This window comes from Pogoniulus pusillus, chromosome 36 (genome assembly GCF_015220805.1).
Source record: "Pogoniulus pusillus isolate bPogPus1 chromosome 36, bPogPus1.pri, whole genome shotgun sequence".
In the NCBI taxonomy this organism is placed as follows: Eukaryota; Metazoa; Chordata; class Aves; order Piciformes; family Lybiidae; genus Pogoniulus; species Pogoniulus pusillus.
In genome coordinates this window covers 10103509-10116702 of record NC_087299.1, presented here as the reverse complement: position 1 = coordinate 10116702, position 13194 = coordinate 10103509, and the positions used below count along the sequence as shown (strand labels likewise).

Genomic DNA, 13194 nt, shown 5'->3' with positions numbered 1-13194 from the left:
GTCACAAGAGTAGTGTGACTGCTGTTCCTATGCTCTGTTGTATGGCAGGCTGCAAAAGGAATGCACAACACTCGCGAGGAGGAAAGACCCAGATGATTGCCCTTACATGGTATTTACCTTGTGTTTGGTTCAAGTGTAAATGGTGATGGTCGAGGTGGAGCGGCAGGTCACTGTAGTGCTTGTGAGCACAGTGGAGGAAGCATTTGCTTACATTTAAAACAATCAAAGTTGGGAGAAAACGGTTTCCTTTTAAAAATACAAATGGCACAGTTCTCTGCTAGAGGTTAGCACAAAGCTACAGGCCTCTCGGTCACCAAAGAATCAATGCGGCAGCAGGTTTTGTCAAGAGCCCTGCAACTGCAGGGTAACAGATGAACGCAAACCTGCTTCAGAAGAGCAGAGATTTTCCCCAGCACAAGTATTTTCACTCTGCCAACGCTGACATACTCTTTTTCTTGAAAAACAGTCTTGTTTGGTTTGGGTTTTTTTAGGCGTTTACCTTAATGCCACAGCAGGACAGATTTTGTTGTGCAGACTTGAGCATGCAGCTTGTCACACCCCACAGAACCCACCACTGTCATATAAATAAAGCCATCTTTTTACTAGTCCACCCTCCCACCCACATAGTTACAAGCAGTACCCTCTACTTATCCCAGTAAAGCTCAGAGTGAAAGCCATGAAAGCCCTGTAGACCTTCCCCCGTAACAACTCCCCCAGGCTCACTGGCTACAGTCCCAACCCCTCAGGAACACCTCTGTGTTCAAATGAGACATAGATGACCAGGGTAACTTTCCAACACGGAAAAACTGTATTCCTTCTGCAGTTTTTTTAGAGAAATGGAACGTTTCAAGTTCTGTTAACCTAGGCAGCTGAAGGCAAAATGACATTTGAAGGCACAGAGTATTTATAATCTACAATCAACAGCCATTTTAAGTAACCTGAAGGACACTCGACTTGCATAAAAACATCAGTGAATAAAGCCCAAAATTGGGAGCACAAGCACCTCCCTAGCTCAGTAAGAGTGTTTTATACCAGCCCCAGCTTTATGCAAACCATAGAATCCCAGTTTACCATCTAAACCAGCCCTCAGGAACTGCCAGATGTTTCCTGGAAATGCACCTGCCTAAAAGCAGGCTACACTGTATTGTTTTAGGGCATCTCATAAGCCTTTTAAAGACAGCTTATCCACGAGAATTTTGAGTGGTCCCCTTACAGTAGACAGCATGTGCATCACAAGGCTTGGAAGAAGTGCATCTGCTCACACATCCAAGAAGAGATTTAGGAGGGAGGAAAGAAGAGTACCAGGATCAGAGTCACAGTGTTTAACAAGTCACCTCTGAGATCTTCTTGACTCATCTGCCTAACCTTCCATATCTTCTCCTGTCTGCTCAATAGCAGGTCTTGCTCCTCAGAACAGACTGGGGAAGAGTGCAGGGATAGGCAGGGTGAGGGAAACCTCCGTTCTCAATTCTGTGTGGCAGAGAGGGCCTCAGTATGGCTGCTGGGCTGTTCTGCTTGAGTCAGGCCACTGCGGAGGGGCAACTTGCTGATCAATTGGCTCATAAGCGCTGCGATCTCGGCCTGCACTGCTGACATCTGAATGGAGAGAAAAGAACAAGCTTGGAAAAACCCAAAAAGCACAAGAAATGAATCATCTAGAAGAAACTAACAGCTCAGAAGCACATCACACTAGCTGCTCTAGCAGCTCCCCAGCACCTGTGTGCTGTGATCCTCAGTATTCAGAGAAAAGGTAGGAAAATTCATTTTTCCAACCAAGGCAAAACAACTGAGGTGCATTTGAACATGCCTTATTGTTCCCTAAGAACTGAAGAACTGTCTTAGTAGCTACATGACTATAAGAAAGAACCACAACACTAGAGGCTCCTGTAATGTACTTTAGCAAGATTAAATTTATGAGATCTAGTGGAAAAATGAATGTACAGAACTAGGAACAGCAGGAACCATGGCTAGCTGACAGCAAAGATTTAAGAACCTGATTCACTCACAAACCACTCTTTCCAACAATGCAGCTGTGCCTCAGGCATGCCACACCACAGCACCAAATCTGAATCCAGCAGTGCTCCCCCAAGTGCACTATGAATAAGCTGCCCACAGTAGAAGACTGATACAAAATTATGTTACTGTCCAGGGGACAAGCAAGGAAAGAAAAAGCAGAAAGAAATAACGTGCATAGACAGCTCTTTATCTACAGACCAGGCCTCTGCCACGGCTAGGAGGCACTCTGAATCACAGGTGGACACGAAACCAGATAAGAGGTCTGTTCTATGCAGCAAAGATGCGGCCAAGCAACGAAAAGGGCTTTTGCTTCACAGGAAGCATTTTCTTCTCTGCTAAGTAGGACAGGTGACAGCTTTCAAACACTGTAATACAGTTACACCATCCTCTGCCCTGCAGGGCCATGCAAGAAAGGCAGGAAGGTAACTGTGCCAGGATGCTGGTTTTGCCAGCGTGAACCCCCACACAGCAAACAATCCCTTGCAGCTGCCCCACCATGAAACAGCACCAGGCAGCTTGATGAAGAAGCTGACAGATTCAGAACACCCAAGCATGGCTCCCTCTCTCTGGCAAGGCTGTCACATTATTATTTGCAAGTACAACCAGGAGAAAAATTATTGCCTCCAGGCAAAGTCATATGAGGTAAACAGCAATCTCATTTTCCAGGTGAGGAAATGGAGGTCCAAAGCAATCAAGGTAGCTAGGACACTTGAGGTCCAGAGAAAGCATGGAATTAGAAATCCAGTTTATTTCCTTCTCATGCATAATCCAGTTAGAGGGGATGCAGCCTCTACTTTCCCCCAAGAAGGAAAAGTGGATTGCCAAAGAGAAAAGGGCACCAAAAAACTTCCAGAAAGCACACACAATTGCAGGAGGAAGAGAGGAAAAGCCTTTCAGTTATGCTGATTAAGAGAGACAGCAGTGGTACCAATGCCACTGTGGGCAAAATAGCTGTCAGACAAGGACTTCAAGTCTGCAAGGGAAGAGAAGGAAAACATAAGTTTAAGGCCTAGGTTAAACCAGCAGAATCACAAAATGGGAGAAAAGACAGAAGCAAGACAGAGAGCAAGCACTCCCTGTAAAGGGCTCAGCATCCAAGGAGGTTGCCCACACTGACATGGAGGCAGAGGAAGTATCATACCTATGTTAAAGGTGCAGTCTCCTCCACGCTCACGACACATTTGATACACCAAATAGCAGGACACAGGTTTGAGGAGGAAGCTGAAGATGGCCATGCCTACACTGAAACGCTTCAGATCACTGAGATCCTTGTGTGAAGGGTAGAAGAGAGAGATATGAATCAAATCTGTGACAGCTGTGAGCAGCAGGCCAAACAGGAACTGGAAACAAAGAGAAAATGGTACATGAACTGAATAGAGGATTAACTACTCTAATAGTCAGTGACAGTCTACTTGCTGTGAGGTCTGTGTTCACACAACTGTGCCTTTGCCCCCGTCTCTGACATTGCTAACCTCTGACACTGCCCCAGATAGACAGAGATTCCCAAATGCATGATCCTGTATTTCATTCATTTTCTTCACCTTGGTCAGATACCTTCTCATGACAAGACTGTTCGTTTCTGCTTGCCAATCTCTTTAATGTTCAGAGAAGGGTTTTTATCAAGCCCCTCTAACAGAAGCATATTAAATGCTTTGAGTCTTCCTCTGGAATTACAAGTCATAAGAGCAAGTAGAGATCATGTAATCAAACATGACTCACCTCTGAGAAGCAAAGTGTGTGCTCGTGAATGCTTCTCTCTATGGCTTACAGTGCTTGATAGATTTATATGCTCTCTTACTAAAAACCAGAACAACCCAAAAGGGAATTTGACTCCTTCACCACAGTATTGGGAACAGCTGAAAATCATCACCGACTCAGAGCAGTTGTCTCTGCCCTCCACCCTCTCCCCCAGCAGCCTGGTGGAGGCATGTACCACCACACTCACCATTGTGATGGCATCAAGGGAATCTCGCTGCACAATGGCCCAGATCCCCACTGCAAGGACACTGAAATTTCCCCAGGCATAGGAGGCTGGAAATATGTAATCCATGCATCCCCTGGCAAAGAAGACAAAAAAAGCTAGCCCATGTTCACAACACGCCTGCAACAGTTTGCATTCATCCCTCTTCCCACACAAACACCTCACTCTTGGAGTTAGGATCTTATTGCACACAGACAGGCACAAACAGGGAGTACTGATTCCCCGAGAAGGAATTCCCACTTCTCTCACCCCAGTCAGGCCAGTTCCCAATCACTCACCACACTGTGAGCAGCCAGTGTGCCATAATGATAACCTATGGAAAAAAAAGAGAGGAAGGCATGGGTTAGCAAGTTGGCAGAACTCTGGGATGATTGAGGTGAAATGACACCATCTTAGTTCTGAGGGGCGGGTAGAAGAGTACCCTGGACACAAGAACCAGTGCAGAATGCTGGTGTAGCAAATGGGACAGTGAAGACACAAACTCATTTTTCTCTTCCTGTGGTGCTACACTGTAGTCGTTCGTTACTGTTGTCATCTCTGTTGACAGTTGAGCCAGAGTCCACTTAGGCTTTTCTAAACGGGCTATTGATTTTGGAACTCCAGAAGAGTTTGTACAGAGGGCCAGGCAATCTGATTCCCACTATGCTAGCATGGTTTATACGTGACCAATCTGACATCGCATCACCAACAAGTCCATGCATAGTCATGCCTTCAGCTCCCCAGTTTCACTCCAGTCCTCAGTAAATCCTTTTACCTCCTTCCAGTCTGATCAAGGCAGAGGTTCAATTTCACCACAGTATCTACAGACCTGAAGGCAATTTCTAGGAAGGACTCTGAGAACCTCATACTGCTCTTCTCACTCCCTGTGGAGCCACCAGGGCCCAAATGCTGGCAATGCCCTATGCAGCAGTAAGATAATGCTGTTATAGTTTCTGTACTTCGCAAATGTCCTTAGTGATCTTGATCCTTATGCTCAAGGGGACAAATCCAAGAAGAAAACACCTTACTGCAAGAAGTGACACAAGGATTCTCTTCACCAGCACTTGACAATTCTGTAACCAAGGAGACATACTCTACATGTTTATTAAGACAGCAGATGAGAAGAATACACCACAGCAGTCTTCTTCTATACCTATAACCATGTGCTCAGTCACTTCTGAGCCTGCTGGCCAATCTCAGCTGAAGGAGATCACTCATATTCACTCTCTAAACAATTGTGAAACAAGGTTATGGAAGACAGCCTCCGTTAGCAGCCTCAGCAAAGAAAAGCTGAAGCATGGACATATCTGAAGATCCATGGAAAACAATCAGTCTTCTATTTTTTTCTGTGAGAAAGGCTCCAACTGGCATTTATAATGACCTCAGTATAAAAAACCCACCACCAAACCTGCTCTGAAGCAGCCCACTTACTCCTATAAACTGGGAAATGGGTTAAGTAGCAAAAGGCTAAATGACTCAGCTGACACAGAAAAGCTGTGTGAAGGAGCATTAAGATACTAAAGAGAACATAAATTCGAGATCTACTGACACCCTGCTACATTCATTGACTTAAACCACCTATCCATGCTCCAACTTAACACAGAACTAGTGACTAGAGCAGACTTAGTGACCAATGAAGCTGTGACATGAGTGAAGCACAGTCAAGAAATCAACAGCAGTGACACATCTGCTGTGGCTCACACTGCCCTGCCAACATACCACAATGCAGATACCTTCTGAGAAGACACAGCTTTGCCTCACCCAAGCACAACTTCACCTGGAGTAACCTTGACTTTGTTCTAACTTCAAACATATTTTTATTAATTATTTTTTATAATTGTTCATGAAAGCCTACAAAATGCTTCAGCAACCCCCCCCCAACACACACACACACACACACACACACTTATTTTACCTTCTCCCTGGCCCACAGAGACCAGCCAGAAACTGCTAGTGACTAAAATACAAGATGTTCCTGGATAGGAGTGGAGATGTGCAAATAGCACTTACTCAGGAGATTATCACACCATCAGGGAAAGTCTTAATTAGGTAGTATTTAATTGCATGTTACGTACCCGCAAGACCCCTCAAAGCTCACCAGTTAATATAATTAGGCAGGGTGATTTTTTTTTTAAAGGAGTGTCTAGATCAATACTGCAGTTATTAATTTATGAAGGATGCTTCGTCATCAGCATAAAGTCAGGTACTCTAGAGCTGATGGTATGAGGGGCTGCTGAAAAAGCTCCAGGCATCCCCTTCCTGGTTATTAGCCCAATTTACCTGACAGTTCTTCAGGACACTATGGAATTATCTGGTGGCCTTGGTACACTTTAACACAGAAAGTATAGTGTTAATGAAAAGCATTCTTTAAAGCTACAGTCATTGTGTGAGATTAGACTATTTGCAGGCAGTCTCCTGATGAGACAGCAGAAGAATTTACATTTTTCCCATCTGTTCTAGGATTTAAGTCTGTACCTAAGACAGAGGTACACGTTTTCTTTGGAGAAAGTAACTCCTAAGACTTGAACTAGTGCCAAAAGCAGAAAATAAGAAAGGTGGGACCTTTGTCCTCCTCCCTTCTAGGCAGAAGGATGATCATGTGATGAAAAGCATCCCTCTGGAAACTGGGAGGAGCTAAGTGGAAATCCTACCTCCTCTGTAGATCCCAGCATGTGATAGAACTAATTGCCATGGTTAGATGGGAACCTCTCTGCAACAGGAATTCATTACTTTAAACATGCTAGGCACAGAGCCTAGCACAAGGCTACACAGCTCCTAATCACGAGTATCTGCTTGTAGTATTGAGTTTGTTTATTTTACTTTGGAATTTGTTGTTGGTTCTTTTAAATTATTTTGAGAGTGAGCTCATCTATTTTATGACATGTTCACCTGAGTATACTTACCAAGATCTGAGTGGCCACCTGTGAGGCTAGTCCTCATTGTTCTAGCAAGACTGCTGCTAATGAGAGTGGTTAGAGGAACAGGCTGCCCAGTGGGGGCTCTTGTGGCTCTTTCCTCAGGGATTTTTACAAGTCAGCTGAATTTTGAGCTGAGCTATTTGAATTCAGCTTTGCTCTGATCGGGAGGCTGGGCTAGATGGCATACAGAGGTCTCTTCTTATCAAATTAATGTTATGATGCTGTGACCTAGCATTCAAAAATGCCCCAGCACAAAGCATGTGTTTCCAGGCACATTGTCCAGGATCGATCTAACTCAACCTCCGTATCTGGAGTCTCTTCATAGTCACTGCAATAATCAAGCATTCACTGCAGAAATGTGGCTGTCCTGCTTCCCACATGCTTTGCTGAGCCCTGCTATTAGAGCTGAGCCAGTAGATGCTGTTTCATGAGCATGTTCCTCATCCACCCTAGGGCAAAGCCTGCTACATTAGTTTTACGGCTCTGCAAGTATCTTAACAAGAGACCTCAAGGCTAAGACACTGCTGCGTCCTGTCACACACACAGTTCAGTCATGCAGCTTTCTTAGAACTCCTTCTATCACGAAGCTCATCTTTTTAATCTCACAGAAACTGTAAGCAGCTCATGCCAATGAATAGCAGCAGTGTGTACTCTCCAGTCCCTTTCAGACTACAACTCCTTCCCACCTTTGTGATACATTTCAGGGAGTCAGGCCCTAACTCAGAAGCAGTACAAAGATGCAGGCACAGTTACTAACTCCCTATGCCCCAACTCTTCAGCCCCAAAGCAGTATCAGCTGACTTGACAACAAGGAAATTCTTAATGGTGACAACAGTTTGCTCAGGACAAGCTCATTGTTACCTAGTAGAGATTTGGGAATGGTTGTGTGAAACCAGAGAAGGAAGGCAGCACTTCAGTTGTGCTGTCATGGTGACTCACTCATTCAAGTCTGTGTTTCTCAGCTCCCCTGTCTCCGTGTCCCATGGCAGAACACGGATTTCATGTTGGCAAACTCTTTAATTAAATAGCCTTATTTTTCACTGTTGCTTCAGCAAGGGAAGAAAACAAAACAAAAGCAAACAAAATAACAAACCAAGCTACAAAATGAAGCAGAAGGCAAGCGATTTTAATCTTCCTAGTGCTCTGGAAATCATATAATAGTCCAAACTTGTCAGAGCAAAGTATCAACCAGTTTCCAGAATGTAATATAATCCACATGCCAGGCCTCGAAAACCCCATTTGTTTACTTGCCTCCAACAAGGAGAGCTGCTTTTCTTGGTGAACCAGCAAGAGGGGGGGGTGAACATCTTTAGATGAACACCAAGCTTTTATTTAGCAGCCACATGAAAACCTTCTCATACAAAGCTGAATTCCTGAGATAGTATTATCCTCCCACCCAGCCTGGAGGAAGCCTGTTCCACGGCCACTGCTCACAGCTCTATGAATCAATAGCACAAAACCCTGAAGTAACCAGTGGTGCTTTCATTTTCTGGGTAAAGTTTGAACCAAAGAAAGCACCCAAAACTTGCTGTACCTAAAAAGTAGCAATGTTGGGAAAAAGGCACACACACCTACTAGGTGCAGGCCTCTGAAAACAGGCCAAAAAAAAGAAAAAAGGGGGGGGGGGGAAGAGTGGAACTTTATTGCTGCTTACCAGTATCAAATATTAACATAGAATCATAGAATGGCTTGGCATTAGAAGGGACCTTAAAGATGACCAGTTCCAACCTCCCTGCCATGGGCAGGGACACCTCCCACCAGCCCAGGTTACCCAAGGGTCCATCCAGCCTGGCCTTGAACACCTCCATGGAGGGGGTGTCCATAACCTTCCTGGGCAACCCTGTTCCAGGGTCTCACCACCCCCGCTGTAAAGGATCTCTTCCTACTAACTAGTCTAAATCTGCCCATCTAACATCAAAAGCAAAAGTGGTTGCAATGGATTCCAAGTTCTCCATTTTCCCAGGTGAAGTGTGTAACTTAACTGCAGTTCAGTTCCTCGTTTCCCACTTCTCTGCTTATGACTCACCAAAGTTTTCACCATGCCCCCAGTTAAAGCCTCACCAGCAGCAGTTCCAGTAATCTATCAGATAATAGCCCTGAGGTAACTAAGATCATCTTTATAAGCTGTTTTGCTTGACAAACAAACTTTGGCTCCTCAGGATCTTGGGCAGTGTTTATCCTGGATTAGCTCTGGTCAGCTGAGCTGGTAACCTCACAGACACCAGTCCTTGTCCCAGCCCAGGCCCTGGCCACTTGAGCGATGGCTCTGAGAGACCCTCGGAGGCACTGCCTACCGAGCATAACGGCCATGAGCTGCTGTAACGTCAGCTCGTGTGGCTAAAAGGCTTACAGACTCCCCTCTCCATCCTCAGAGGCCTCCACACCTCCGGAGCAGGCCCCAGGCCAGGTCCTGGTCCCGGCGCAAAGCTTCCAGCAGGCAGCAGGAGCGGACAGGCCGGGCCCAGCGCTCGTTCCCCGCGCTGCCGTCCAGCCGCCCCTCTCCTCTGCCTCCCCGAACCGAGGAACGGCGCTGCCGCCCCGGACGAACCCCTCGCAGCCCTTCCGCTGCTCAGGGTGGAGCCTCAGCTGGTCCGGCGCAGCCCCGAGCCCCGCCGCGGGCAGCCTGCTCTTGCTGAGCCCGAGCGGCCCGTCCCGGCAGCGCCTCCGCCCCTACCTTGAGGCTGACAGCAGGCAGCTCCATGGCCGCGGCCCGCCCGCTCGGTCCCGGCGATTCGGCCGCCTCCCGCCGAGCTGCGCTCAAGTCGGCCCCCGCCCAGGGGAGGGCGGTGGGGCGCAGGCGGCCGGGACGCCGCCCCGCCGGGCCCGGGCCCGCTGCCGGCTGCGTGGCGGCTCGGGAGCGTGCCTCGCCGTGGCGAGTGGCGACCTGTGGCCAGCCGGCCGTGTGCCAGGCAAGGTACCCTAAGTGCCCGATGTGTGCCGCACAGCACCTGCCTCCGAACGGGAGGCTAGAAGTGCGCCCGGATGAGCCTGCTGCCTTAAAACACGCAGCTAAAGCGTTCTTGCCACTGCTGACACGAGTAAAGCAGCGGAGGAAAGGTGCGGCATTGTATTTGAGCTGCAGCCAGTGCTCAGGGGGGTGTTCTGGAGAAGAGAAACCTTTTGTGTGTACACCAGGACTGTGTCAAGAATGTGACTCGGCAGTGACAAAGAGCCTCCATAGCCACCAATAACAAAGGAACTGTAAGGCGCTAGCTGTGCTCAGCTGTGTCACGCAACCGAGTCAGGTGCGGGCCAGGCTTTGGGGCTGAGTGCTGGCATCTCCAGCCGTGCGGCCAGAGTGGCTGGCAGGTTACTTGATTGCTTCCTTTGGCCCTAGATTGTTTGTTTGTTTTTTCTTCCCTAGAACTAGTTGCCTGAGCTCATTGCCTGAATGCCTGGTACAAAACACAAGTTCATCATCTCTGGTTTCTAAAGAAAGCTGGTACCATTTTAGAGCTGGGGAAGTTGATAAGTGATCACCCCCACCCCACACAGTGCAGCCATAACTTATCATCTCCTGCCCTGTTCATACTTGGAGACTTTAAATACAGCAGTGAACTAATAAAACCAAGAGGTCAGAATGACCCCTCTCAAATCCTCCCTTCCTTGTCTAGTGTTCAGCTGTCTGCAGGGTAAGGCCGTGATGTTTTACTGGGTCAGTGGCACTGATCATTTATTCTTACCAAAAGATGAGGTCTCTGAGGAATAAGCAGAGAGTCAGAAGTTCATTGGAGAAGCTGAATGTGGAAATGTATGAGTCATCCTTCAATCTCATTTCCAGTTCAAGGAGTGCAGCACAACGTTATGTATGCATGAGAATTCTGCAGTGCTGAACCTACACTCAGACCTTCTCAAACAAGCCACAAATGCAGCCTTATCTAGCTAGTCCTTCACTGTACCTCAGTGCTATTGACTACCTAATGTGCAGCACACTTGAAGATCTCCCAAGGTAAAGTATTAGCAACCCAGAAAATGCTAACCAGAGGAAACAGCAGAACAAAACTGCCTGGCTGCATAGCTCAGAACAGCAGTAATAAATAAACAAACCCTGAAAATCCCCCCCTGGAATGTCTGAAAGTGCTAGCTTACCAGATGAAAGACTGAACTATAACTCATCTGTTGCCACATGCCACATCACCTGTGGTTTCATTTCCATTTCTGTCTCTCGTAGGGAAGCCCTGCCTCTATTCACAGAAGTAGTGCCATCCAATGGGACCAGTGCTAGTGGACTAGACTTTACCCCAAATGACCCAAAAGAGATGTGACACTTGGGGTGGGAGGAAGGCTGGAGAGAGCCTTTGGACAGCTGTATTGCTGGCTCAGGCTTTGGGTGCGAGGCACCGTGGGGTCACTCTTCCATCAGGATGGGTATCTACCAAAGCAGAACTGTTCGCTACAAAGCCAAATTTCACTGGCCCAGCTTGAGCACCATTTGGATGCAGCAGTGTGGGTGTCTTTGCTCCTTCCAGCACTCTCACTCAGTCTGAGACAGAATCTCGTTCTCATTTATGCAGCATGAACCATAATTTGGATTGATGTGCCTGCTGCTGTTCAGTGCAGAGCACTTGTTTTCTCTTGTACAATAAAAGCGCTTTACTTCATTTTGTTCATCAGTGTATTGTGCAATTAATTCAGCCCTGCTTATTATATCCTAGGCTTGCATGTCATGGACTCAAGGGACTTAGAAATGTCTTAATGATCTCATGGCTATGAAAACAGTGAGAGCTACGATAGCCATTATGCACTTGCACGTCTCTCACACCTCTCTAATCCAGGGGGTTGGTTGTATTTTTTTATCTTTGCTTTGCTTGTACCTTGTAAATTGCCTCTCTTTGTAACCTGCTGTCTCTGTTCCCTTCCCCAGGCTTGGTAACTCAAAGCAACATAAACATGGAGAGAAAGATAAGCAGCAAGTTAAAGAATACCTGCAGGGAGAAGCAGGTGACTCAGGAGACTAGAAACACAATACAGAGATCTTCCTGACTGGAAAACTGGTCCAGGTGAGTTCAGCTCCCTGCAATGAATATCCAGAAATTAGCTTTTTCATAACAAATATCTTGGTGGTATATCTTGTGCAAGCTGAGTAAAAGCCTAATCCACAGCTGGATCCCTTCCTGGGAGCATTAAAGTGAGGTTAATAAGGCACAAATGTTTTCCTTTGCATTTTCAGGACATAGTACCCTTGGTGGCTAAGGCGATAGCAATTCCACGGGGAAGGAGAAGAGCTAATACAATTGTTCCTACTGTTCTTATCTAGCCCGTGGGGCTGGAGACAAGCTCACCCCTCACAGTTTTGCTCTTCTCATCCCTCACTTCGGGTCTGGTCTGAAGGTAACTAAAGACTGAAGCTGCCATCAGTGTCTTTGAGTTGCACCTCTGGCTGTGGAGCTGAGAGCAATGAAGGCATCAGCTTGGCACAAATGCATATATTATCAAGAGAGCCTTTCTGAATAAGCTGTGAGGAAGGACATATAGAAGTTGTCCTGGCTCTGCAAACTCCCTTTTAAATCCCAGTGGGAAATCAGCAAGCAGGAACATTATTTGGATCGAAGGGGAATCTAAAGGCATTTGTAATGCTAGTGAGAAGCCTCCTGCAACTTCACTGCAAAACAGCCTATGGCAAGATAATTTTGGAAGTGGAGAAGGTTACACCAATGTGGTATCTTGAAAAGCATCCTTGAAAGTGCTTTCCAGTCTCAGCAGCAAAGAGCTACTGGTCTGTCTAAAAATCTAACTAGAGCTTTGAGATACCATCGAGAGATTACTCTTCAGGGTTCACTAGCACTATAGAAAATTAACTGACACACTAGAATTGGGTTTGTGGGGTACATAAGATCACTCAGAGCATTCCAAGAAAACAACAACCTGCATTTGTTCTGATACAAAAATATGGAAGCAATGCTTTTTCCAGGCTTTAAGTAACAGAGAGTGACTGGCACAGTCCTGAACAATTTGGTATACCTTGGATTTGAAATTGAAGCACTTTACACACTGGATTGACAACAGGGTAATTACTTGGGGTGGGGGGGAGGAGAGAGGGTTTCAATAAAACACCCCCAAGCTAAAATAAATGCAGGCTATTACAGGCCTGAGACAGAATGATTCCCAAGTGTTTTAATTTGTGCTCCCAGTCCTTGTCTCTCTTGCAGTCATCATTTTTACAACTGCCAGCAACATCCCTGAGATTCAACAGCATTTGCAGAGCAGGCAGCTGCTGAGATGATTATGTCAGATCAGCATGCTGTCCTCCCTTTTCTATGCCTAATGATTCTCGCCCTTGGAGAAGTGGTTTAAAATGAT

The 13194-nt window shown here is 46.5% G+C and overlaps 1 protein-coding gene across 3 annotated transcripts; it reads right to left on the bottom strand.

Moving 5' to 3' along the window:
• Positions 1-785: 785 nt before the first annotated feature.
• Positions 786-9663, bottom strand: AGTRAP (angiotensin II receptor associated protein). 3 transcript variants are annotated; one of them, XM_064171804.1, is made up of 6 exons: positions 9569-9663; positions 4276-4310; positions 3962-4073; positions 3158-3356; positions 2945-2989; positions 786-1596 (listed from the first exon to the last, which is right to left on the bottom strand). In XM_064171804.1, exons 1-6 carry the CDS (start codon positions 9593-9595, stop codon positions 1490-1492), a joined length of 525 nt encoding a protein of 174 aa, XP_064027874.1. In that variant the 5' UTR covers positions 9596-9663; the 3' UTR covers positions 786-1489. The 3 variants fall into 3 exon arrangements, with proteins under 3 accessions (XP_064027874.1, XP_064027876.1, XP_064027875.1); XM_064171806.1 differs by having other exon boundaries at positions 3158-3284; XM_064171805.1 differs by lacking the exon at positions 2945-2989.
• Between the last annotated feature and the right edge of the window lie 3531 nt (positions 9664-13194).